Here is a 26,456-nt window from a genome sequence, read left to right as displayed (position 1 = left end):
CCCTGTGACATCTTGACACCTCCATTTTGCTGTAGCTGAGACACAGGCACTTTTGAAAAATCTCCTCTTCATGAATGAAGATAAAGGCTGGGAAAGTGTTTTAAGTCCGTGTATTTATTTTCTTGGCTGGTAAATAGGAACCTTGAAAGAGGCTCAAGAGTGAAGTAGAATAATCAAGCAACTCATTGATCTAAAGTTAATCTGCTGCAATTGCCTCAGCAAATGCTAAAAATGGTCTCTTTCTTTCTTTCAATAACTGAGGAAACAGCTTCTGCCAATATCCCTCTAGCACCAGCAACTCTTGGCGCTTTTGTCTAACACACTGTGTTTGAACAGATCAAATAAAACTCATTTGTTGTTATTGTTTAAGCTGTGCTTAGAGAATTATTGTTGCATTATTACGCCAGTATCCTAAAACACAAATAGAATGAAAAACCAAAAAAAAAAAGAGGAAATCCTGTTTGTTTGAGTGTTAAAGTTCAGTGCTAAGATTTGAGTCTTTGATCTTTTCAGTTGTAAATTGTGCAGTATCGTATTCTACAAAGAAGTACCAAGAAGCTGTCATAAAAACATTATAGTCATTATGCCAAGGTCCCATGCAATATGCAAAGCTTTCAGAATGCACCCCAGACACCTGGAAGATGTGTTTCTGGTGCAAAACAAGACTAAATGACATCTCTTAGCTTTGGACTGTGATGTGGAAACTGTACAGATATGATTAGGTCACGTAAACTATCTTCTCAATCCACAAAATGAAGCGATTGAGTGCCTTATACTTCCCAGGGAGCCAGAAAAAATATCTAGGCAAAATATTTTGGTGTTGACCTGCTGGGATTAGTGCAAGCTGAATTTTGCTCTTGTGGTTTCACTGATGGAAATCATTCAAAGTAGGTTTTCTACCAAACCAGCAGAAGTTATAACATTTTAATCAAAACCCACCAGTCCTCTATATCATCTTAAAATGGGTTGTGTGTCAGAACTATTATTTTCATAGAACCTTGGAATAAATCATGTTGGAAGGGAATAGGGAAGGTCTCTAGTCCAGCGTCCCGCTCAAAGCAGGACCAACACAGAATTCAGACCAGGTTGCTCATGGCTTTGCCCAGATGGGGCTTGAAAGTCTGCAAGGATGGAGACAGCGTGTGTCCCTTGGCCCCCTGTTCCACTGCTTTACTATTATTATAGGGATTTATTTTTTTTTTTATGTTCAGTCAGAGCCTCCCGAGACCCAGTTCATGACCACGTCTCTTTTTCTCCCACCGCATACACCTACAATAAGCTTGGTTCCTCCTCTCAGTCACTTCACCCTGGGTTCTGGCAACTGGTCTTAGGTCCTCTCAATGAAACCATTCCCCGTGCTGAACAAGCCTCAATCCCATAACCTCTTCTTGTAGGCAAGTGCTCTGACTATTTCAGTGCCTTCCCCTGAACTCCCTACAGTTAACTGATGTTTTGTTGTATTGCATGTCCCAAACTAGACGTAGTGGTCCAAAACCTGATGAATAAAGGGGACCAAGCTCTTCCTTCAATCTGCTCTCTACGTTCTCAATACAGCCCAGGATGCTGGCCCATGTCGTGCCTGCTGTGCAGCAGATCCCTTCTGGCAGAGCTGCTCTCCAGCCAGGCAGGGCCCAGCCTGCACTGCTGCAGGGAATTTACCCTACTGATGTGCAGGGCTTTGCGTTCATCCCTGTTGCCCACCAGAAGTTCCTGTTGGCCTGCTCTTCCAGCCTGGCTTTGTGCCTTTGGGTCGCAGTCCTGCCCTCAGGCACATCAGCTGCAGCCCTTGGTTTGTTGTCATCCATGTACTGGGTTTTAAAACAAAACCTAGTCTAAACTGAAAAATAAATCCATGAATAGTTGGGCTCTATTTGTCCTGCATGTAATTCCTCTGATTTTGCTGAATTTATCAGTAAGTTTCTTTAGAATTGTTTTAAAATGATATTTTCCCTTCAATTTAAGCAAATTCACTGATCTGAAAGCCTTTGTTTTCACTCATGACAAAACCTGCTCCTCTAGCTCTTTCAGATCACATATACCTATAGGATCAGAAGTTTCTTCAGTTAAAGCCAAAAGCAAATATATACCACGTTCCTCCCTACCATCACCATTTCAGGGTGAAGTTAAGTTTTAAAGAACATTTATTAAAAAAAAAAAAGGCATTAAGTCTGGACAAATCAATACATCGACAGAAGAAACTTTGTTTCTCTGATTCTGCTAGAGGGCAGGGGCTAGATTGGATTGGATCCCACTTGGTTTTAGTTTTTTTCACTAGTTCTGTATTGCCTGGAGCTCAGGCCCTAGTAAGATACTGTAGAGATACTGCTTAAACCACAAAGATTTTTTAAAATTTATAAAGTATTTCCTTGATATATAACCAGCACATAATGGCTTTATATAATAGCAAAGTCTTCGGCTTTTAACCCTATGATAGCTATGGATTGTGCTGAATTTTATTTCCACATGAAACCATCCCTACAGGTAGGTATTGTAGGTTGTTTTGCTCTTTTTGCGAGACCGGGGCACGCTAAAATTGTGAATACCACATAATCTTGATGAGCTCCCCAGATGAATAGAATTCACTACCGATCTTAAAATGCGATTCTACTTTAGAGAATGACAATTTGAAAAAAAAGATCCTAACTTAATCAATAGAGTTACTCTTTGTGTACATTCAGACCCATATAAAACCCGTTAGTGACAGCGTGATGGGTTTTATTGCTTTTTTCTATTAGCATTGCAGAACTGATTCAGCTTTGAGCAAGCTGAAATCTCTACCTTCCTATATTATGTCCACCAAAAATAAAGGCTGACACAGCTTAGAGGCTTTTAGGCACCAGAGTGCTATCAATAAAGGCACTGTTAACCCAGGTTCTGGTGAGTAACCTGTCCTGACCACTGGAAGCACTGGGACTGCACAGGTTTTACTGAGACCATAATTTCAGTTCACAGGATTTTTGCTGCTGTGTACATTGTACAAGGACAAGAAACCCAGCTTAACTCTGACCCGAGGTCGTATTTACAGGTTACGAGGTTGTTGCATTTTTCATCGTGCAGCCGAGTATTGTTGCTGCATTTTACTATAAAGTCCCATTATAATATTTTAACGCAGCTGATTTCTGTGAACTAGAATTATACTATTGGGAAGTGTCATTCACTTTGGTTAAGGAAGTGATCGTTTTAGAACTGACCCCCCCCCACCTGCAAAATTGGACAGAGGAAAGGAAGAGAACCGGTGTGCACGCAGCATTTTGATCTGTTTCTGTGGCTGGTAAAGATACTTGAATCTGTGTTAATGGAAAAGAAGCATTTTCTAGCAAATTGAGGAACTCAAGGAAAAAAAAAAAAAAGCTGAACAGATTATCTTAAAAGAGTTAGATGAAATTCTGGGCAATCTTGCTTATTTCATCCCCTATCAATTCTGATTGTCCAATGTCAAGGTTTCACAAAAATAGACTTAAATTAGTAGATTTTGATTGCAGTACTGTGATTGACCTGTCAATGGAGATAAATCATTTTTAGACTAAAATAGAAATGGCATCATACTCTGCAGTAATAGGATGTGAGATGATACAGATCCCTCCAAGCCAGGGCTCCAGTCTGGATTTTGATTTTGCACACCTCAGAATTCAGGAGTTTGACGTAGTTTCACTTTTAGTGGACATGTTGCAAAAGCTTCCATTTCTAGGTGGTCATCATAAAAAGAGTGGTTTATGTGCTACTGGAAACACAGGCTGCTGCCCTGAGAAGCATTTCACATGATGAAACAGAAGAGTAGGGAAAGTTGTTGACTTTTCGACATGCAACCCAGGGTCAGAAAGCAGAACTACTGGCAGATTAAAACTGAGAGCTGGGGAACAGAATCTGTAGCTCAGGCAGTCTGTACAAGGAGATAATGATGTTAATTCCTGCGAGTACTGAACTGGATTCTGATCAACTTAGTGTAAGCAGGTGTGCTCCACAGATAGCATGAAAGAGAAAACCAGGTTAATTATTATTTTTTTGCAATGCAATAAGAGCATGTTGGACAAGTTTGCACTATTTCCCTGATAAATGCTAGATTATGGGTGGCCAGGTAGCATATTAATATTCGTTTAAAACTCTGCATGAGCCTGACAGATGCTGGGTTTGTCTTTCCACGGAAGAACAAAGTACTTCACCATGATAATTGAGCTGCTCTTATCCCCTGCTGTCCCTTCAGTGTCCTTTGGGTGCTCCTCACCTCTAGTGAGAGGTACCTGACTGCTAAAAGCCAGGGGAAAACTTTCCCTCTGGTACTAGCTCCCAGGGCTAAGAGAATTTTTCCTTCTCCATGGCAAGAGAAATCTGAGACCTCCTGTGCTCAGTCCCAGGGCTGGAGCAGGGATATAAAACAGGGAGCAGAGAGAGGAAGGGGGGCACCTGTCTGTACACATGGCCAATTCCTGAAGACTCCTTCTAGCAGCCCAGGGGAATGCCTATAGGACATCCATGAGCAGAAGGTTGTAACGACCCAGACATCTGAGGGAGAGGCAGAAAAATATTGAGAAGAAGCTGGGTGTAGAGAGATGTCGTTGATATTAGAATGTCTCACTGGGGCCCTTATTATCATTGAGATACGGGGTGAATGTTCCAGAGAAAACGTGGCCTTGACCAGCAAACTGTTAGAGAGTTGCCTTGATTTCCAGGTAGTGAAATAAATTATTTAGTGGTAAGAGTCTTAACATGCTGTTCTTTTGCATCACTTGATCATTTCTGCATAACTAAAAAGTTTCATCAAATTATTCATATCTTTCCCTCTCTTTGCAAGTTACAGGGCATCTGAATGATGTTGGTCTTTTTTTGTGCTCTAGTTTACTTCACAGATTTAAGACAACCTCCTGAGCCCAGAGTCTTTCCTGAAATAAAGTTATCGTGGGAGAAGAATATGTTCCCCGATTTTCATGCCTGGATTTCTTTTAGTAAACAGGATGGAAAGAAGGCTGCTTACCTTTGCAAAACATTTTTTGCTTAAGGAGGAGTACAGGTGTTTGTCTCTGAGATCAATGACATATCACATCAGTGGGTTGAATCAGAGGTGATTTTTGTCATGTGCAAAGCAAGACAGTGTCCATATGTGTCTAGAGCTCATGCAGTCATTTCCATATCACAGAGATTAGAGGGGGGGAAGACCCTCTAAGACAGCATTACGGCATGCAGCAAATACTTTACTGTGAGATAACTCTCTACAACGCTTTTGAATGACAATTTCTTAATACACATACTTACATTTCATGCAATTACTCGTTTCCCAGGATGTTTCAAACTGTAGTCATGGGTAATCCAAAGTCAGTTTACTAATGAATTTACTAATGAATCCTACAGGGTTGGCTGCTAAGGTGAAATGTTCTCCTGTTTGTGTCTACTTACTAAGCCATATGAAAAGAACCTTTAAAATACCTCAAATTCTCACTCGATAGTTTCTGTGATTGCTAATACTGTCACTGACAGAGGGATATTAGGCAGGCCTTGGAAGAAGACAGGCAGTTAGTGAAACTATTTCAAAAGACTTCTCCCAGTTTGAAACCAGAAATTATGAACAGGCTCAGTGCTCCTGCCTCCCTGATGGGATGTAAACTTAGAGTACTTCTCAGCAGCTGTGCCCATGCCAGTTCAGTTTGCTTTCTTCAGTGCTGGAACAGACACTTGCACTGTCAGACAGTTAAAGGTGCAGCTAGGACTACAGGTGCAAGCAGCTTGCAAACAAAAAGGCCAATTTACCTTGAAAAAGAAAGGAAGATGTGTGGTTTTCATTCTGAAACTGCCTGCCAATGTTATCAAAGAAGGGTATAGACATGAAGAGCGGTGGCATCGCTGTTGTAATTCCCACAGTTGTGCTCATTTGTGCCATGCAGCTCACTCAATAAAAATAAACATCCGTCTAAAGTTTTCAGCAATAGTTTCTTTCATCTGATTTTTTTATGAGTTTACTATAGCTGTGCTCATTGCGCTTTGCTGTTTGCTAAATTTTCTAAGACCTTATTGATTCATAGTGAGTTTTGTCAGATCGGCCAAGCTGAGTGTCTTTTCTAGATCAAGCTCCCTGTCAGAAGATTCCCAGAGAGGTGCTTGGCATCTGCAGAGCAGAGTGATATCTTGTCAGATACACGGGAATTAGAATTACTTGTTTTCTAATGTCAGATTTTCCACCAGGAAATATCATTTTGAAAACAAGACTTCCTATGGGAATGCATCAATTTACACAAAATGCTGGGGACTTTTTCAGGCTGGGAGAAAATCAAAATGAAATGTTTTGACTATACTATGATAAAGCATTTGGGTCATTTATTTCAATTGCAACTTTACTATAGGATACTTTAGCGTAAAATTGACACAAAATGCTTGAATTTTAATTATTTCAAACAAAGCTCTCGCTTCCATGCTGTTTTTTTGTATAAGATTTTTTTTTTTTTTTAAATTATTATTTATTCTTTTTCATTCTAACATATGGAATAGAAAGAAAGAGAAACCCTGAAGTTTTCTGCAAATCAGAAATTCAGGCATCTTCTCAGATCCAGCACCTATTCAGTACCATGGGCATTTGACAGACCAACTGCTGCATAGCTGGAGTACCACTCAAAACAAACAAACAACCCCCCAAGGGCTGAAATCTGTTCCTAGTAAATATTTGAGTAATTTCTAAGTAGTCATCAACTGCAGTCTGTCCGTGAACAGTTTGAAATCAGCCAACAAGTGCCAAATTTCACAAACAAACTGTTCATTGCAAATTGTTACTGTGACTGAGATGTGTGTCATTAAGAAGCCAACTGTGCTTCTTAAACAAGCTTTTTGCCCTCGCCACGGTAAATACTGCACAGGAAGAGCAAACAATAGATTTTAAGGGAAAGGGTATTTTGAAAACTTTGTTTAGAAATTTCTTCATCAAGATATTTACTGCTTTTTAGCCAAGGATTCCCAAACACAGAGCATCATTAGTTCTATTTTACTACTAGAAAAAAAAAAAAAAAAGGCAAAAGAAAAAACTGCACAATTTATCTTAGATCTCATTGCAGAAAAGAAGAGCTGGGAATGAAATTAGCTCTCTCAAGTTCCAGTTCATGAAACATTATCCATGGAACAATAAGTTAGTTGGCTTTTATTTATAACAGGCATTACTATGGTGCTTCTTGCAGAAGGTTCTGTATAACTCAAAAAATTCAACTTACCAGTTTCCACAGCAGACAGATAGGTACACTCTTCCTTTTCTAGATGAGGAAAAAGATACATAGATTGCAAATTGTTTTACAGCACTTGGGGGTGGCAATGAAAAAGTAACTGGAGACTAGCAGTGCTGTCTCAGCCTTTCCTGGCCTTCTCTCTCCTAATTTGTCACTCATCAGCTCTAAAATCACTTTTAAAGCAACTGCCAAAAGTACAGTGATTTCCAAGACACGCATGCAGATAAAACATTCCACACACAGAGCATAAAGGTTACAAAATAAAAAAAAAGCCCAACACTGAAGCAGCTCAGTGAAGGCAGCTGGCAATGATTCCTCCTTGATTATTGCTTAAGGACCATTATTTGCAAGCACCTTATCCAAGGAGGACTTTCTTGGGAAAAAGCCACGGGAGGAAGTCTTCTTAAAGAGGTGTCATCTGTCATGACAACTTGCCTGTCCTGATGAGTCTTGTGCTGAGACTGCGTTATGATGACTGATGAGGCTGTCCAGAGCAGTTAACTCAGCCATTTGTAATCATTTCTCTTACAGGCCTTTTGGTAATCACTTTGGGAAATTCGTTTTGAATAGTGCAGGTTTTAGGGGGAACAGAAGCTAGGTATTTTGCTTTTTACAGGAAAAGATTTAGACAGCCACGTATTCCAGGAAAAATGAAAACCAAAACTCTGTATAAAATATCTTACCATCTTGCTAGATATGCCTGCTCATTATTCTATTTTGTTGTGGTTTTGTGCAGATGAAAGCCCTTTCAACATACTGGCTTTGTTCTGGATACACAGAATTTCATTTTCACAAGAGAGAGTAAAGTCATTTGGCAGAGACAGGGCTGGATTATCAGAAGTGGGGACCTCTGGGAAGAGAAAAACAGGAATTGTTTGTGTTTTTTTTTTTTTCTAATTTTTGCTACCGGTTGGCATTTTTTCTAATTTTTGCATTGTGAATTTGGGCAGGTCATTTAATCCAATGGTTTCCTAGTACCCTTACACATAATAGGTACATAATTCTGCAAAAAAAACCTGTTTTGTCTATTTTTTCTATGTGGTTTATGTCCAACTCCTGGCTATTTTACAGCTCCTTAGGTTTCAGTTAAGGGCCTGTTCTTCAGCCCAGCCTTTCTCACTAGCTTTGCCATAGATAAGGAAGGCAGTAGCAGTATCTAGGAAAATGAAACAGTGAAAAGAGAAAGGTCCTCTTTTGGATTAATATAAGGAGAGGTAGGACTTCATGGTGTGGTGGTTGCACCCTGCTAGGCAGCTGAACTCCAACGCAACTACTCTCTCACTCCTCCTCCACAAAGGAAGAGGGAGAGAAAATATGATAGAAAAGGGTTGAGATAAGGACAGGGAGATAATTCACCAATTACTGTCATGGGCAAAGCAGACTCAGCATAGGGAGATTAATATAATTTATTGCCTATCAGACTGTAGCAGTGAGAAACTAAAAGCAAACTAAAAACACCTTCCCCTTCCACCCTCTTCTACATCCTCCCCCTAGGCAGCACAGGGGCATGGGGGCTGCAGTCAGTCCCTGATGCTTCCTCTCTGCTGCTCTTTCATAGTCCCTCTCTGTCCCTACTCCATATGGGGTCCATCCCACAGGATGCTGTCCTTCCCAAACTGATCCTGTGTGGGCTTTCCACAGGCAGCAGCTCTTCAAGACCTGCTCCCACACAGCTCCGTACCATGGGGTCCATCCCCCAGGAGCAAGCTGCTCCAGCACGGGTCCCCCACGGGTGGGCGGCAGCTCCCCCCAGACCCCTGCTCCTGCGTGGGCTCCTCTTCACGGGCTGCAGGGCCTGCTCCTGCGGGGGCTCTCCATGGCCACAGCCTCCTCCAGGCCACATCCACCTGCTCCACCGGAGGCTCCTCCACCCATGGGGGGACTGCAGCGTGGAGATCTGCTCCATGTGGGACCCATGGGCTGCAGGGGGACAGCCTGCTCCACTATGGGAAGCAGTTTTATTTATTTATTTTTCCCCTTCCTCAAATCTGCTCTCCCAGAGGCCTGACCAACATCACTCAATGGCTCAGCTCTGGCCAGCAGTGGGCCCCTTTTGGAGCCAGCTCTGATCTGACAAGGGGCAACTGCTGGATTCGTCTCACAGAGGCCACCCCTGCAGCCTCCCTGCTACCAAGCCTTTGCTGTGTAAAGCCAGTACCCACAGCAGCACAGCCTTCATCAGCAAAGGAAACAATTCTGTCCCTCACACAAATCACTGCCACTAGGACTATCTGGCAGAAGGTAGTGGTAGCTGTTTGCATCAGCTGCTTTACAACATTGCTCACCTGTCTTATGTGAATAGTGAGGATTTGTTAGCACTTAGGCTCATCGGAGAGCAGCTATACAGAGCCAAATTTTGCCACAGCAGAGGAAAAGAAAAAATAATTTAAAAAATCAGGTTATCTCCAGAGATAATGTCCTTTACCTTAAGTAAAATTAAATGTTGCAGTGAAATTAGGCAATATAAGCACATTGCCATCTTTCCTAGTGAAGAGAATATGCACTAGTTTTTACTGTTACTACCAAGACAGGTGTGTTTTATATTGAAATAGTCAACACACCCTTCTGCTGCTTCTAGGAATAATGTAGTTTGCCTGCCAATAACAATGTCTAGTATCTTCTGTAGTATAGAAACACCCTGCATGTTTGTTGCTATTCTGTAGGATTATATCTTAATAGAAATGCCTAGTGCAGCAAATAAATGGTTTTAGCCATGTAATTGGCAGGAAAGTCGTAACTGGCACTGACAACAGTTTGTGTCTGGTGTACATATGCATGGATTTATATAATTCCACAAAGTATTAACTTTATGTTTTGATACAGCAGGCACATTTGAAAGGTTTCTTCTAAAATACTAGCTTTGGACTGCAAATTTTCAGAATTATTTGTATATTAAAACTGGGCAAAGTCTCCAGAGCTACAGTCATTTTCATAAGGTGTTCTCTCTGTGGGTTCAATGGAATCAGAGTTTCTGTGTGAGTCTTCAGTATTTAACAATAAAATGCTATGATTAATTATAGTACACTTCAGTACTTCAGTCTGTTTTGTATATGAAATCTCAATTTTTATCTGAAATTTCTGTATTTTATTTCTTTTGCTTGTGGTCTATTTTAAATGTGAAATATTAGGATGTCTGATTTTTAAGAAAGCCCCCGGATTTGCATTTTTGCATGTGGGACCATTATTGAACCTTCTGTCAGCATTATCTTTTGCTTATGCAGTAAACAGAATTTACCTCCTTTCACTGAAGCAATAATACAACAGTAATAGTGATAATAATGAGTAAAAGATAATGCTGAATGTTGCTTTCTTCCATATACCAATTACTTATTGACCAGCATTTGCAGCTGTGATTATTTGATGGTTCCAAGCAATGGAAAAAGGTTGGCTTGCTTCTGGGGTGGAATTTTGCCAGATGTAGCAGGCATTAATGTTTTGAACAATACCTTGTGCTCTTTGAGGAAGAAGGATGGTACACATGTCCAAAAAGCATTTCTCACAGCACACTGCAAAAGAAAGGCATATATATAACAGTAGTATGGGATACTGGCAATGTGAGTTTCTGGGGAAGCCTGAATAAATCAACTGGAGAGAAATAAACACACCTCCCCCAGGTTAACTCAGGTATAACTGTGGCCTTCTGAAATTATTATTATTATTGTCTGTACTAGGAATAACAGGAAGAGAGTTCCTCCTTCCTTCAGATAGGAAATTGTTGTTTGAAATTAACATTTTTCCCCTGTACCCCCAGCCAAGCTTAATGTTTTAGTTCAGTTCCAACAGGGATTTAAATGCTCAGGCCATGTGTAATTGTAGATGGATTAGAACTGGAAGAGTGGCATTTTGTTGCTATGTATGAAAATAAAAAGTGTTCACTAAATTTTGTTTTAAATGTATCCAGAGCCAGAGGTAGTGACGTGGTATGAAAGTGTTGGAGAAGTGAGTCACCACCATTTTCCTCCTGGTCGACAAAGGAGTCTTTAGCAAGTCATGTAGCTTTTCTGCTCTGAGTTTGAACAGACTCTTGCAGACCAAACAGGTTCAGATCTGTGCCTAAACCTTCAAATAATCATCCCCTCAACATCTAAATGTTCAAGGAATTTTTGTGTGGAACTTATGAAATACAGAGACAAAAATTGAGAATTGAATGACTGTCTTGAAAACAAGAGACAAAAATCGAAAGACAGATGTTGAGAACAGGCTGAGTTTTTATGAATATTTGCAGAAACTGCAGGCCACTGAGTATTGAGGTATCTGCAGCCATCTTAAGCTGGTGACTGCCTAGAGGTCTAAGTTTGTATGTATTCCGGTATAGTACACATTAAGTGTACTATAAAAGAGGGTTTTAGGTGTACGTAGAGTAGGAGGTTCTTCCTGGCTTTCTTTTTTTCTTTTTCCTTAATCCCACTACTTAAGAGATAAGTGACTCTAGCTGTATGTATGTGTTGAATATGGAAGTAGCCATGCACAAATCAAAAGTAAAGGCACTATATGGTTTGAAGCCAGTGTGTGTAATGAATTACTAAAACTCTGTCAGGACAACTGCTGTTTTTTATTGTTGTTGTTTGCTTGTTTGTTTGAAAGCCTGGCCGCTGTGCTTTCTAGAGGTTACATTAATTGGGTGCAGAATGAGGGAAAGTGCATATAGGGGAGCAATATGAGACATGCAGATAGATGGCCACTGAGAGGGCATGGGAACCAGACTCCAGCTGTGAAAGGCAAGAATCATACTGGTATCAGGTAGGAAACTGCTCACAAGTTCCTTGGTTTAGGACCACTGTAGAGTCCTAGGGGCCAGTCCAGCAGGGACTAATGGAGGAAATCTCTAATGTTGACACACATGGACCAAACACAAACACTGCCTCTTGGTTATTTGCTTGAGGTTTTTATAAACTACAGTAGACAAATACACCAGCGAACAGTGGAAAGATCACTTTATTTTTACAGGTACAGAAAAAATATCAGAACACCTGTAACCTGAAGCAAACCTTCTTTGCACTTCAGCAGAAAGGTTACCAATTCCACTGGCTTTATCTTGCATTTCCCTGATGTCTGCAGCGTCTGCAGGTCTTTCTGTGCTGCAGGAAACAGATGGATGTAACGGCTTCTGGTTTTCACAGCATACCTGGTCAGTAATTCAGGCACATCGGTTATCAGTGCAAAGATAAGGACAAGCATTGCCCTGTATTGAAATAGTGCAGCCCCAGAAGTTGTGCCCCACCCCCTGCTCCTTTTCCAGTTGTGATCCTAAAATATCTCGAAGTGATAATATGTGCAAGCATCCAAAAATTTGGAATATGTGTTTGTACAAGAAACTTTGCTGTTAAGGGGCTTTTCCCCTCTGTTTAGCAAAACTGCAGGCTAGACTGGCAGGAAAAGTTCACGCAGAGCCTCAGCCAACATGGGGACCAACTCTAGCTAGAAGCAGTTTAATTACCAATGCTCACTTCTTTGTTTCCCCTGTGTTGCCCACAGAGATGCTTACTTGTGTTATAAATGGTTATTAAGGCAAAGATCAGCATATTGTTGTGTATTTTTTTTGTTTGTTTGTTTGTTTAAAGGTTTCTTGTACACACACAGATGAGTTACCTTAAGCCATTCCTAGTCTGGTCTGTAATTGAAACCCCAAACACTTTATTAGTGCCCACTTGTGGTGTCTTAGTGGGTAGGTCTTCAGCAGCTACAGAGCATTTGAAATGCAGTAATATGCTCTAGATGGCAGTATATTTTTAAGCTATATTAGTTGAGCTAGGTAGAGTATAAGCTTGGTCATTGTAATTGTTTTTAATGCTCTTGTCATGCCATTAGTAGAAATTTAAAAGCTTCTAGATTTCACAACACACATAGAAGCGCTACGAATTCACAGAAATCTGCAAAGAAAACAACATCGTTATTTTCACCTACATTTTTTACCAGGAAAATTAGTTTTTCCGTTTACTGAGCAACAACACATGATACTTCTTTAATATATCCCTGTCATGATGTCTTTAAGGTATTGTATTTTGGGTCCTTCATGCTCCTCTTCTTCCATCCAAGATCTGCTGAGCCAACCATATCTAGACTTAGCACAGACTCTCCTTGCATCAATAAATGTCCATGGGATGTAGTTGTTGGAGAGAGTGCCTAGCTGGTAGAAAAGGAGGAGGTCGTGGTGCACCTGATTCCTGATTCAGTTAGTCACCTTTGAGACATTAGTTTCTTCTATCAAAAGTTAGTATTTACTGTGAAAAGGAAAAAAAAAAAAACCAAACACACATTTCTAGCAGAAGAGAGTTAATGGAAAATTTTAAATAAGCATTAAAAAGACAAAAAAAAAAAAAAAAAAAAAAAAAAATAGTCAGGACCAGAATGATAACACAGTTCACAGTTGCTGAGTTAAATACAGTTTTGTTACTAACGTATGCTTCATGTACAGGAAATATTTGCTATTCCCAAATGTACTCATCAAGCATGTGCCTGTCAGTATAGTTGATCACTTGTTGCCTCACGCAGTGTGTCTCACTGAATTCCCTATCCCTGCAGATCTGCTACAGCCCACTAAATGCAAATTTCTTCTCCACAGCATTCGGGTACGTGTTTGGTGACACACATACTACCATTTATTTGTATTCATCAGGCTTTTGAGATGACATAAAATCATTGTAACATAATGCATTATTAAATATATTTTCCATCTGAAGAAGATAAACTTGACAGACTGTCAAGTGAACATTTTCTTACTTTATAAAAGGTTTGTAAAAATAAACCCTGGAATCCATCCATCCATTAGCGTAGTAAAGCTCGCCAGCTATTCAGAACAAGAAACTGTGAGGAAAGCGGTTGCCCTTTGCCTGGTTCTCTGCCTTAACTGCAAACAGATTTTGACTTTTGCTTGAGTGACATTTAGACAGCAGGTTTTATGAACATAGTTGAGTCTATGGATCATTCACAAAGTGTTAACTTTGGCTGCTGGCTTTGGTGTTGCTTGTTCACCTTGATATAATGAAGTGTTCTCGCAGAATTCATGATGACTGTGTTTGCAGATGGGAAGAAGGGAGGCTGTATGAACACTGTTGGTGTGATCATGAGGATTAGTTTTGATTTTCTAAGCTTACAGGGAATTTTCAGGCAATCTTTTTTTCCCCAGTTGCATCCCTTTCCCCATAAAATCTGAAACTAGGAACTTTTGTGGAGCCAGGAGCTCGGAAATCCTTTAGCAAGGTTCTCCAGGGTGCACAGTCACAGCTATTACAGAGGCAGTCCTGAAAATCCTGCCGGTCTTTTCTTGAAATGTCAGACTTTCCCAGAGACTAGAAAATGCAGATCTTAATGGAAGCTGGTTCTAAGCATGTAATTTGCTAGGAAATATTTTAGTGATTGCTGTTACAAACAGGAGCCACAAATACTTCTAAGGTTGACTTCTGATTTCCATGCAAACAAATAGGAATGATTTTGAGATATTATTCCAGATATAGATGTCACTGAAAATACGGTTTGATCTCAGTTATTAACCTTCATATCTGTTGCAACTGTGAAATCTAGATGACAGGTAAATACACATTTGTCACCTCAGATTCACCACTATCTTACAGAATAGTAATAAGGACATATCTCCCTGCAAATCTATATACAAAGGTAGATATGCATCCCCCAAGCACAAAGATATTGGGTTGCCTGCATTGATTCTCAATGTGTTTTTAGTATTTTTCTTGAAAAAGCTTTCTTTCCTATTTTGCTGCTAGGATGCATCTTTGGTGAGGTCTAGCTCTGAGAAACTGGGAATAATACAGCTCAGCACAGTGAGGAAGCTTATCTACAGGGTAATGAAGCAATATCAAAAGGGAGTAATATCCTGAAGTTGTTGTTCTTAGTTAAAAATAGCATGGATGTTTCAATAAAAATTCTGTTACATTTCTACACTACACAGAACTTTAGAAAATTCCATATGTTAATGGCTGGGGATACTCATTCCTTCTCCCAGAAAAGGAGAAAAAGGGAAAAATCCAGTTTGTTTTAAAATGACCAGGGTAGAAAGCTTTTATTGTTTTTCCATTTTTATTTGAACATTCAGGCTTATTCTATTAAAGAGGTATTTTTCATTAAAATAATACATAAATATTTTATTTAATGAATTTGTGGCCTTGAGGATTGACTTCCCTACATATGAAACATTTATTTATTTTTTTTAAACCAAAATCTTGGTGAGCTGAATGAATTTCACATCCCCTAAGGAAATTCCTTTGCACAAGTTTAAAAACAGAAATGTCAAATGTTCTCTTCAGGTGCATGTTTCTAGCTGTGATTGAGTACCTTGGGTCAGGTTTTGGCCCTGGATATTCCTTTAGGGCAGGAATATCAAAAAAACTTCTGTTATACCTCACCAAATGGCTGGCTACTAAAAACGAAGCTGTCAGCTTCTAGTTGGTAATCCATTAATTTTTTTTAAAGGTTGGGGTTACTGTTGACAAGTGATAGAGCACCATGGTGCAGACAACCATAATGGGAGGTTAGTAGGTTTAGAAAGAAAGAGAACAAAATTTCTTAGTGCTTATTGGTTTCAATATTAATTGTTTCAGAGAGGGGGAAAAAATTATCTTGTGAAATGGCTCCAGTGTACTCTGTGTTTACATTACCATTGCTGCACAAGAAGCATTTGTTTAGCTGATATGCAGGTCTCCTGTAATTACCCTTCTGGTCATAAAATACCCTGGAGGTGGAAGAGGAAAGGTCTCTCCTATTCCTAACCTACAGCTCACTCTGAAATCTAATCATTCCTCACTGTGAAGAGTAGCCTCTTGGCTACAAAAAACCTTTTACCCAGCATCTTTCTCTGACGATAACTTAATTGGGAAAGATTCATAACTTCTGATACAATCTTCTTGTCTTCAAGTTCAGACCAATAGCCCAAGCAAATCATCTGAGATGAAGTTACAAAATTAATCCTAAGGAATATGAGAAAAAAATGAGTTATTAGGTTAAAATGAATTGCAGTAACTCTATTCTAAGGGAGGGAGGGGGAGAGTTAGAGAGAGAGAGAGAGAGTTCCAATTTGTGATGTTATCTCTTCTGCAGCTCTTGCTGCTGATAGAGGGGAGATTCAGGTGCCTGGACTGCCTTATATTCTCTGCTCAGATGTTCAACTTTATTTTCATGTTCAATTTTTTTTCCAGATGTTCAACTTTATTTTTTATCTCAGTTTACTGTATATAGTGGTGACAGAGGGAACACACCCACTTAAATGAGGCTGAAGGCTGGCATGATTTCTGAGGAATGTGACATGTACATGTATTGCATTAGAGTTGTCAGAGGCATATTTCTGAAAGTGAGGAGTGCCAGGGAATCTACAGTATTGCAGCTGATCATTGAGTTTCTGATTCCTAAGTAAGGGTGGTCAGGATATGAGCAGTGATTTAATTTTGAGTTCCATGGCTGCAGCGTTAAAGAGAAGAATGCATCTGTGTAACTTTCTCTCAGTTTATTTTCCCATGGGGAACAGGTAGGGTTTCAGGTTTGTGTCTTCACAGGATTCAGATCCCAGGACTTGGCTCCCTACCAATGCTAAATGCATGATATCTACATTAATTTGGGTCTTGTAGGGGTAAGAAGGCCCCAAAGTTCTTGTTTGTGCAAGACGTGTGACCTGTGTTAAGGTTGTAAATCTTTCCTTGTTTTGGAGTGTTAGTGGATGGAGATGTTATATTCCAGTGATGTTGTTACTCATTAGACATCTCACATCAAGACGAACACACTTATTGTGTCCACTGATATTAAAACTAGTTTATTACAGGAGCTCAATTTTTATTATTATTATTTTTTAAATATTATTTTATACTAGCATCAAAGCGAAACACATTTGTAGGAAGAAATCTATTTTAGCAGCATCTATATCTATTGTAATGGATCCTGACATTTTTTGCCACATCAGGGTATATCATGAGCTACTGAAAGATGTGTCAACTATGTCTTCATGTTAAGAAGGAAAATCCAATGTAAAGGTTATACCATAGTTGCCTATTACTTTGTTATTCACAGTTGAAGGCAGTACACTAGGTTTCGTATCTACCCTCAAATGACTGGTCTCATCTTTTTTTCTGCTAAATTCCAGACAATAATGGGATATTTCAGGGCCCTGCAACTCTGTTCTGGATCCAAATCTGTCTTTTTATTGCTTACACCCTCAGTTTTTGGGCCCAGGCTGTCATTTTTAGGGCACAATGCTTTATTTTTAGGTCCCGCAGTTTCATTTTAAGGTGCAAAGTTGCCCTTTTCAGGTACAATGCCTTATTTGAGAGAAAAAAATAAAATAAAACAACACCTTTTCTATTTCCAAAATCCTCATTCTAGGAGATGAGGCCAGAATTTTAGGGCCCAAAGCCACCTTTTATGATCCAAGAACCCACTTTGAGGGATCAAAGCATCATTTTAGGATCCAACCCCCAATCACTTTTTTGCAGGCCCAAAGCCTTTGTTTTAGTAACCAGAGCCTTCTTTTTGGGACCCAAAGGTTCAGTTTTGGGTACAAAGAATCATTCTTAGGGTCCATAGACACACATTAGTGTCCAGAGACCCCTTTTCTGAATTCTGAAACATTCTTTTTTGTGGCCAATGTCTTAATTTCAGGTTCCTAACCTTTTTTTTTTTTTTTTTCCTAGGGCCCAGGACCTCAGTTTGGGGTTCAAAGAATCGTTCTCAGGGTCCAAAGCCTCATTTTAGGGTTCAGAGTCTCATTTTAAGGTTCAAATTATCATTTTTTAGGGCACAAACAATCTCTTAAGGCTCTAAGCCCTCTCTATTTTTTGTGGCTAGAAAACATATTAATAGGGACTAAAGGCTGATTTTATAAACTGAAACCTTGTAATTAGACTCCAAGCCATAATTTTCATGATCCTGAGCCTACATTTGGGATCCAAAACCACCTTTTTATCACCCATACCTTAAGTATTCAGATTCAGGTCACATTTTTAGGGCCCACAGTTTCATTTTAGGGAACAAATCCTCGTTTTGGGGTTCTAAAGCCTTAATTGAGAGGACAAATGCTCTTTTTTGGTGCCTTAAGCCCCATTCTAGGGGCTATGACCTCAATTTTAGGGCTAAAACCCTATTTTTAGGGTTCAAACACCCATTCTGAGGGATCAGAATGTTGTTTTAGGATCCAGCCCCCAAAGCTGAAAATCCCAAAGCCCTAATTTTTAGGTCCAAACCCTAATTTTGAGGTACATACCCTAATTTTGGGGGCACAAACATTCCCTTACAAGTCTAAACTCTCATTCTGTGGTTAAAAAGCATACTAGTAGGGACAAAAGGCTCATTTTGCTAGGTTAATGATTGGACTTGATGATCTTAGTGGTCTTTCCAACCTAAATGATTCTATAATTCTATGATTATACTGTAACTTAGCATAGAGACCAAATTTAATTGAGCCATTAGGGTTATTAATTTTTGGGAACGGCTTACAAAACAGCACAAAGTTCATTCTTATCATGAAGATTATTGCTTTAAGCAATGAGCACGTTGCAGTTCTTAAGTGAAAATAGTTATTTTTCTTTTGGTTTTGCTACCATTACTCAGTTACAGGACTGCTAAGAATAAGAATACACTGAGAATGAGGTAGGGCTCAACCAACGCTTGGTACTTAAGCTTCTGACAAGTCCCTCTGAAATTTTCAGGTTTTTCTTATGTGAAAGAGGAAAGTGGCAGAGCTTTAGCAGAATCAAAGCAATGTTTTTGCCAAGGCTTTAGCCATTTACCTTGCTTACTGTTATCCCCTTAAACGTTTCTGTTATTATCCATTATTATTTACCCATTCAGGAGGATGATTATTTGACACAATTAATTATCACTCTAAGTTAATTCCTTTTGTTACAGAAAATTTTACCAAACTTTCATTGGGAGGTCTTACTATATTGTTTTTCTTCTGTTATAGCAAAGCTTAGCATTGTATCTAAACTAAAGTACTTCAAGCCAGCATCTGCATTGTTCTTACTTGTTTTCTGGCTGCTCTTGGCTTGGACTGGCGCACGCTTCGTTGGGTTAGAAACTGGCTGGATAGCCGGGCCCAAAGAGTCGTGGTGAATGGAGCCAAGTCCAGTTGGAGGCCAGTCACTAGTGGCGTCCCCCAGGGCTCGGTGCTGGGGCCGGTCCTCTTTAATATCTTCATCGATGATCTGGACGAGGGCATCGAGTGCACCCTCAGTAAGTTCGCAGATGACACCAAGTTAGGTGCGTGTGTCAATCTGCTTGAGGGTAGGAAAGCTCTGCAGGAGGATCTGGATAGGCTGCACCGATGGGCTGAGGTCAACTGCATGAAGTTCAACAAGGCCAAGTGCCGGGTCCTGCACCTGGGGCGCAATAACCCCAAGCAGAGCTACAGGCTGGGAGAGGAATGGTTGGAGAGCTGCCAGGCAGAGAAGGACCTGGGAGTGATGGTGGATAGTCGGCTGAATATGAGCCAGCAGTGTGCTCAGGTGGCCAAGAAGGCCAACAGCATCCTGGCTTGTATCAGGAACAGCGTGACCAGCAGGGCTAGGGAGGTGATCGTCCCCCTGTACTCAGCTCTGGTGAGGCCGCACCTCGAGTACTGTGTTCAGTTTTGGGCCCCTCGCTACAAGAAGGACATCGAGGTGCTTGAGCGGGTGCAGAGAAGGGCGACGAAGCTGGTGAGGGGCCTGGAGAACAAGTCCTACGAGGAGCGGCTGAGGGAGCTGGGCTTGTTCAGCCTGGAGAAGAGGAGGCTCAGGGGTGACCTTATCGCTCTCTATAGGTACCTCAAGGGAGGCTGTAGCGAGGTGGGGGTTGGCCTGTTCTCCCACGTGCCTGGTGACAGGACGAGGGGGAAAGGGCTAAAGTTGCGCCAGGGGAGGTTTAGGTTGGATGTCAGGAAGAACTTCTTTACCGAAAGGGTTGTGAGGCATTGGAACAGGCTGCCCAGGGAAGTGGTGGAGTCACCATCCCTGGAGGTCTTTAAAAGACGTTTAGATGTAGAGCTTAGGGATATGGTTTAGTGGAGGACTGTTAGTGTTAGGTCAGAGGTCGGACATGATGATCTTGAGGTCTCTTCCAACCTACAAATTCTGTGATTCTGTGATACTTGACAAAAATTTTAATAGATCAATTTAATAGTTCTTTTTATTTTTTCTTTCTGAACAACAGTTTGTTTATGGCTTCTCCGAGAAATCAGAACATATCAGCAAGCCACAGATTTATTTTGTTGCATCAAGTTTCCCAAAGACAAGTTTTGCCTGTCTGTATTTCTACAAAGTTAAATCCTTCCTTTCCCCTGAAGAGTTCAAAAAATTAAAGGAGCATACTCAAGATCCTGTTATCCTCAGGAAAGAAAGAAAGAAAAAAAAACACACTGTAAACGTTCACAGGGCAAATCTGTGCTTTCAAACCTATATTATTTCACGTTGACCTGGCGTGTTACTTCAGATTCTCTTTGCACCTCTAAGATCACTGTGGTCTTGCACAGTTAGTGCAGTTTTGTACAGATACTTCCATGTTCTGGGTCAGTGCAGTATTCTGATCCCCAAACGCATCTCCTAGATGCATAGGTTTGTTGAACAGGAGCTGTGTATGTTTGCTTCTTCCATGTACAGGATGTCTGAATGCTAACAAGACTTTACGAATAAAAAATTTAAGGAAAGGTCATTGAGAACTTAGAATCTGTGTGGGACTAAAGTTGACAGTTTTTCTAAGTGATGATAACTCTGTTACGAAAAGCAATTTATCTCCAGTTTCCCTGAACACAGACTTATTTGGTAGTAAAAAAATGACCAAGAAATAGTTTAATATCAGTACTCAGTGGATACAATATATAAGCTGATATTTGCACTTAATGTGTAGCATACAAGCAACTATGTCATACGTAATGCTTGTTTTTTGTTTTTGTTTTTTAATGTAAGGTCTGAGCACTTCGGATCTCCCAACAAACAGCCCTCATCTTACCCCTGGTCTCTCTGCTTGGAACTTGACCTGGGTCATGAGAGATACATCTCCTTTCTTCTCCCATAGAGGACGACACAGTAAGTAGCATTTATATGTTTTCCTCAAGAGGCTGTAATTAATTACTTAAGGATATTCATATAATTGTCGGGCAAAACAATCAAACAGTCCAGGATACAGTATCCCTCCTGTCAGCCCCTGGGGGCACTAATAAGCCTTACTGTCCCTTATCAGCTTCCCCTGGGGCCTTCCCTAATCCTGTTTATGGGCCAAAGAACACCATTTCTGAAGAGCTGGACTTGGCCTGTTGCCATCCTCACAGAGGTTTCTGATGACCTGGGTTGCCCCAGCCTACCCTGCTCCCTCCCTCAAAAAAAAAAAAAAAGTTCCAAACTGATACTTCAAATATTTGGGTGGTATCTTTGAATCCAGTGATATAAATCGAGGAGTTGTGTAGCAAAATCAGTTTTCCTTGGCATCTCCTTCCACAACTTCCATCTTTTCCAAAATCAGGGAATCTGTTTTTATCTTTTTTTTGGTATGACCTATTTCCTGGCAAACCACAGGCACATTCAGCACTGAAGTAGTACATGTCTACTGTATGCCTATTACCAGTCTCTATGAGAAGAGTTAAGGTACTGAGAAGCTAATAAGATTTACTCACCCCAAGCCTGTAATTATCTGCTTGAGGGAAAAGTTTGACCTACCTATATGAAGGAGGTCCATATTTCTTCAAATTTATGTTGCAGCCTTTTATGTGTGCAATATATATTCTTTCCACTGGCATACAATATCTGCTCCTAGCTGTTGTATCTGCTTGAACGACGAGGACACATGAATTTCATTTTGGAAGGGACAGTAGTCCAATCTTTTTCTCTCGCTTGGCTTTCTTAGAAGTTGCAAGGATGATTTTTAATTTATCCTTTATTACTTCTTCCTAAACTCTTTTAGATTCTCAGTAATACCATTCTAAGGGAAGACTGTTCTTAAATCTAAAAGCATCAATTCCATCTGATAGCGCCACATGGAGATAAATGTACTGCATCTAAGCAAAAATGATTTATTATGATTTCAGCTGGCTGCATGGGACCAAATTCTACCACATTCCAATCATCTGTTTTGGAAGCAAAGGCAGGAATTTGATGATGTGTTACACAAAATATGATCTTTAATCAGTGCTTCAAAATTGGATGAATGTACTCCTCTGCTTTGTGTTCTATTTTTAAAAGGTCCCCAAAACATTAACTAGTATACTTACTATAGAAAATACCAGTTTCCAATTATAAGCTGTTTTCTCCTTCAGAAGGTATAATTCAGGATGTGCACCTTGAAACTAGTGAGGAATCTGGAAGAGGGGCAGGAGTCACATTTTTTGCTAGCTTTGCACCTTAAGTTGGCAGAGCTTCCTGTAAATTAAAGGGTTAGCAGTAGCTGTCAATGTTTTCAGACCAGAACACCATATGGCACTGCTATGCTTTCCTGCCACTTCAGATACACAGTATGTGGAGGACTGCTGTGTGTATGTTGACTAGAGCAGGTAAGCATTGTTCAAGCCTGAAAGAGCAATTCTTAAAACTTCTCCCTACTCCTCTGCACACTGAAAGCTTTTAGGCACCTGAATGTTTCTTAGAAATTTTCCAAGGATCTAAATTTCTTTTCAGAAATGTGATAACCATGAGAGGGATGTAAACTGTGCCTTTCAGCAGCTGATTATTAGCTCTGGATCCAAGAAGCTCACTGAAGGTCACACAGGGATTCAGCAGAGCAATGCAGAAGACAAAGTTAGATTATCCAACTTCTATGCTAGTAACCTTGTCTCAGGACTACCCCTGCCTGCTGATTAAGCAGTTAATCCAAAATGACACAATAAATCAATAGCAGAAATAAAACCCAACAGTATTTTACTGGTAGAGTGTATTTCCAGTTCTGCCATGACTGAGATTACAGAGTGCTCAGTAAAACATCTATTAAAATACCCTCATCATCTGATGGGACCTATCTAATTAACTGACTGACATTGCTGGAGTGGGAAAATATAAGTTGTCTAATTACCTTTTTCTCGTATTCCACTATTGGATACATTTTTTTGATTGAAAGGCTGCGTAAATTGAAATGCAGGGTCCCTCTTCCTCTGTCAAACTAAGTTCTCTCTTCCTTCACTCAGAATGGACATTCTGATGGACGGCCACACCAGTTCTGACAGGAACAATGCTTGATGTTGGCTTTGAAACTATATGCAGCAATCCCAAAAGATAATCACGGGCACAACAGGATGCTTTGAGAGTGAAGCATTTACAATGCTTTTTTCCATCTTTTCTTGAGTGTCTATATTTGTCTCCATCCAAGCACTGATTAATCATCTAACATCTCAGAGGTGCTTCATCCTCCTGCCTTGAAGAAAACAGATTTAAAGAAACACACAAAGGCAAAATTACCTGGGAAATTAACCCACAGGGCAGGAGAAGTCTTTAAATCACTATTTTATTTTATTTTGTTTTGTTTTGTTTTGTTTCGTTTCGTTTTGTTTTTGTTCTTTCTGAGATACACTGTTTAGCTAGTACAAACTTTAAATGCATTCTGCCTGTGTGGACTTACTGCAGCATATTAGCCCTCCATTTGCAGCACTGATGGAACCCCGTCCTGAGGCTTACATGATTAACTGCATCCAGCCACGTATTTTATTTCTTGTCCTGGTTGGCTGAATATTAATTTTCTCTTCTGTACAGGTATTGTATAAAAAATTGTCCTCTGCATAGAAACGATTAAACTTCTATAACAGGGGTTCCAGACAACAGGCACCCCTTAAGGCTTGGAAGCATTCGTGTCATTAGTAAACCTTTCTCGTCCCCATCCTCTACGTGCCCCCAGGAGGTCAACAACGCCAAACCTTGAGCATGATTCTGGCAGAGTATGGTGGCAAATGCAGAAAGTGCTACCAACTGGAAAAAAATCAAATGCATTTAATCCCATCCAAATTCTGTTTTGAAAGAAGAACGTAGTTTCTGAGAATAACAGGCATAAGCATAGCCATTTCCTGCTTAGAAAGCTGGAGACAGCTTTTACTTTTCAACTCTTCTTACCCAGTTGTGCTGTCTGAGTGTGTCTTTACCAGGTCCCCCAGTAGCAGCTGAACTTCTCATCCATTCTGTACCAGCTTTGCACAAAAGACAGGAATACCTCTCTTGGGCCGTGTCAGACTTGCAATCTCGTTTACAGATATTTTTCCCCTGAAATTTAGGAACTAAAGGTAATAGTGATGTTTTGGATTCCTAAGGCAACTGGGAATAAAACTCAGGGGAAAAGTGCAGATTCAGCTATCAAATGACTAGCGTGCTTGAAAAGGTGAGTTCAGCAGAGGAGGAGCACATACCTTCAAGAGTGCATAATTATTCACAGCTTTGATTTAATAGGTACTAAAAGCATAATCCAAAGGATGGCTCAATTAATAACTTATTAATAATTTCACTCAGCTCTGTGACTTCAGCAAATTGATTTGACTTTTTTTTTTTACACTTTCTTTTCTTTTTCTTTTTACACTTGTTTGTGAAGAGATCATGATTTCCTAAATTGGGTTTGCTAAAAAAAAAAAAAATGTATCAGACTAATTTTACTGTGGTGTAATTTGGGGTCATTCTCATTGCGTATATGATGCTCATTGACATGGCTGCTGCTCAATGAGGTATCAGATGATTAATTTTTTTCTCTGGTAGGCTGAATGCCCTTGCTGAACAAGTATTCATAAGCATGCGTTCAAAACACTGTTTCATTCACGTGAGTTGAATGCCAGTTGAACACTGCTGACAGGAAACTCAATGAGTCTGATTGTCAAACAAAAGAGGGCAGCAGCTAGATGAGTTTGTGCTACAGTTATGTTCCCATGACTACTTGTTTTATGCATCTACAATAAATCAGACTAATATGGACATTTTCAGAATGATAAATTTATCATGATACTTGGCTTTGCATGGCGCAGTGAGAAGCATAGATATGAACTAATAGTTACAACAAGTTCCAGCTTGGAAGCTGAGATAAAGTCAGGAGAGGAATGAGCAGAGTAATACTTTGTCTCAAAGGAAAAATGAATCAATGCCTTTTTTATTAAAGGTAGTGTAAAAGTGAAGTACCACCTTAATTCAAACATACCCTAACTTTCAAAGAAAGCGTTTTGCAATCTTAAAAGTATTCTAACACTGTTTTGGGAATAGTGTTATAAATATAACAGAGCAAGACTTCGATCAACAATGGTTACACTAAATTAATGGAATTGCTGCATATAAAATAGTAGATGCTGTGACCCCATATACATGCACACAAATTCTTGTTCAACAATTAGGTGGTGTTTTTACCATGTGTAATGGCACTGAAGTCCACGGGGAGGAAAATCACAGGAAAGCAGTTTGTCCCTAACTAAGCTGAAGGCTATGCTGAGCAAGAAAGGAAAATAAAATTTACTGGGGAGAAAATCTTACTTTCTTTCAAGTTATTCTTTTTCTTATATCCTCTTTTCATTCACAGATAATATGCAATGACAGCTCAATATTTTTTAAGTAATAGAGTAATACACAGCAAGACAACAAATGTCTTTTCTTCCTGTGTCTCTCTCAAGTATTCATTTTCTCTAGAGATCTTTCAAACTTCATGCAAGAGATCCCTTGTATGAATTGTCAAAATATGACACTCCATCCAACTGCTGTTTTGTGCCAACTGGAGCATGTTTTCTAACTATCAGTGTTAGACAGTACTTCAGTCTTTTGGTCAGAATGGGCATTAGAAATGCATTTAAATCTATTGTTTTTGCTGCATGCTTGGGAGATGTGCTGGACAAGTATTTCTTGCGTGGAAGATGAGCTCTGTCACTTTTCACAGTGGGAGGAATGAAAATCAGAGCTGTTGCTGGTTGTGCTACCCACACCCACTCCTCGTTCTTCTTTCTGTAGCTGTCTCAAAAGACTGTGCTTATAATTGATTGATAAAGGAGTCTTGGCTCTTTTTTGTAGCTCGATTTCCACCAAACAAAGCAGCTGTCAAAGATTTTGGTGATTCAGTCCCTGGTGTACACTAAGGGACCAGGTGGATATAAAATGTATGTTGTCATTTTAAAGATTGACTTAACTAATAAACAAATCTTTGCATTATTGTAATTTTCTCTAAGATGTGGCTCATCCAGCTGTTGCTTCGCTTCCCTCGGGGGATTAATTTAAAAGCTTCTGGCACTAGGAGAGCACTGAGCTCCCTAGGGAGGAAGGCAGCACGCTCCACACTTGGCTCGGAAGCCGGAGCGTCGGGATCTTGAGCTCTCTTCCCGGCAGTCGATGCCGTGTCTCTGCAGAGCAAGTGACA

The 26,456-nt window shown here is 40.0% G+C and overlaps 1 protein-coding gene across 2 annotated transcripts in view; it reads left to right on the top strand.

Annotated features, from left to right (window-relative positions):
* ALK (ALK receptor tyrosine kinase) overlaps positions 1-26,456 on the top strand; it is a 282,098-nt gene that overhangs the window by 49,461 nt on the left and 206,181 nt on the right. For both annotated transcript variants that reach the window (XM_084514520.1, XM_084514519.1), the window contains exon 2: positions 21,077-21,196. In XM_084514520.1, coding sequence (XP_084370646.1) covers positions 21,077-21,196 — 120 coding nt within the window. The remainder of the gene's footprint in view (positions 1-21,076; positions 21,197-26,456) is intronic.

Source organism: Aythya ferina (assembly GCF_964211825.1).
Source record: "Aythya ferina genome assembly, chromosome: 3".
NCBI lineage: Eukaryota > Metazoa > Chordata > Aves > Anseriformes > Anatidae > Aythya > Aythya ferina.
Note: the sequence above shows the minus strand (reverse complement) of the source record. Positions and strands in the feature narration are given on the sequence as shown.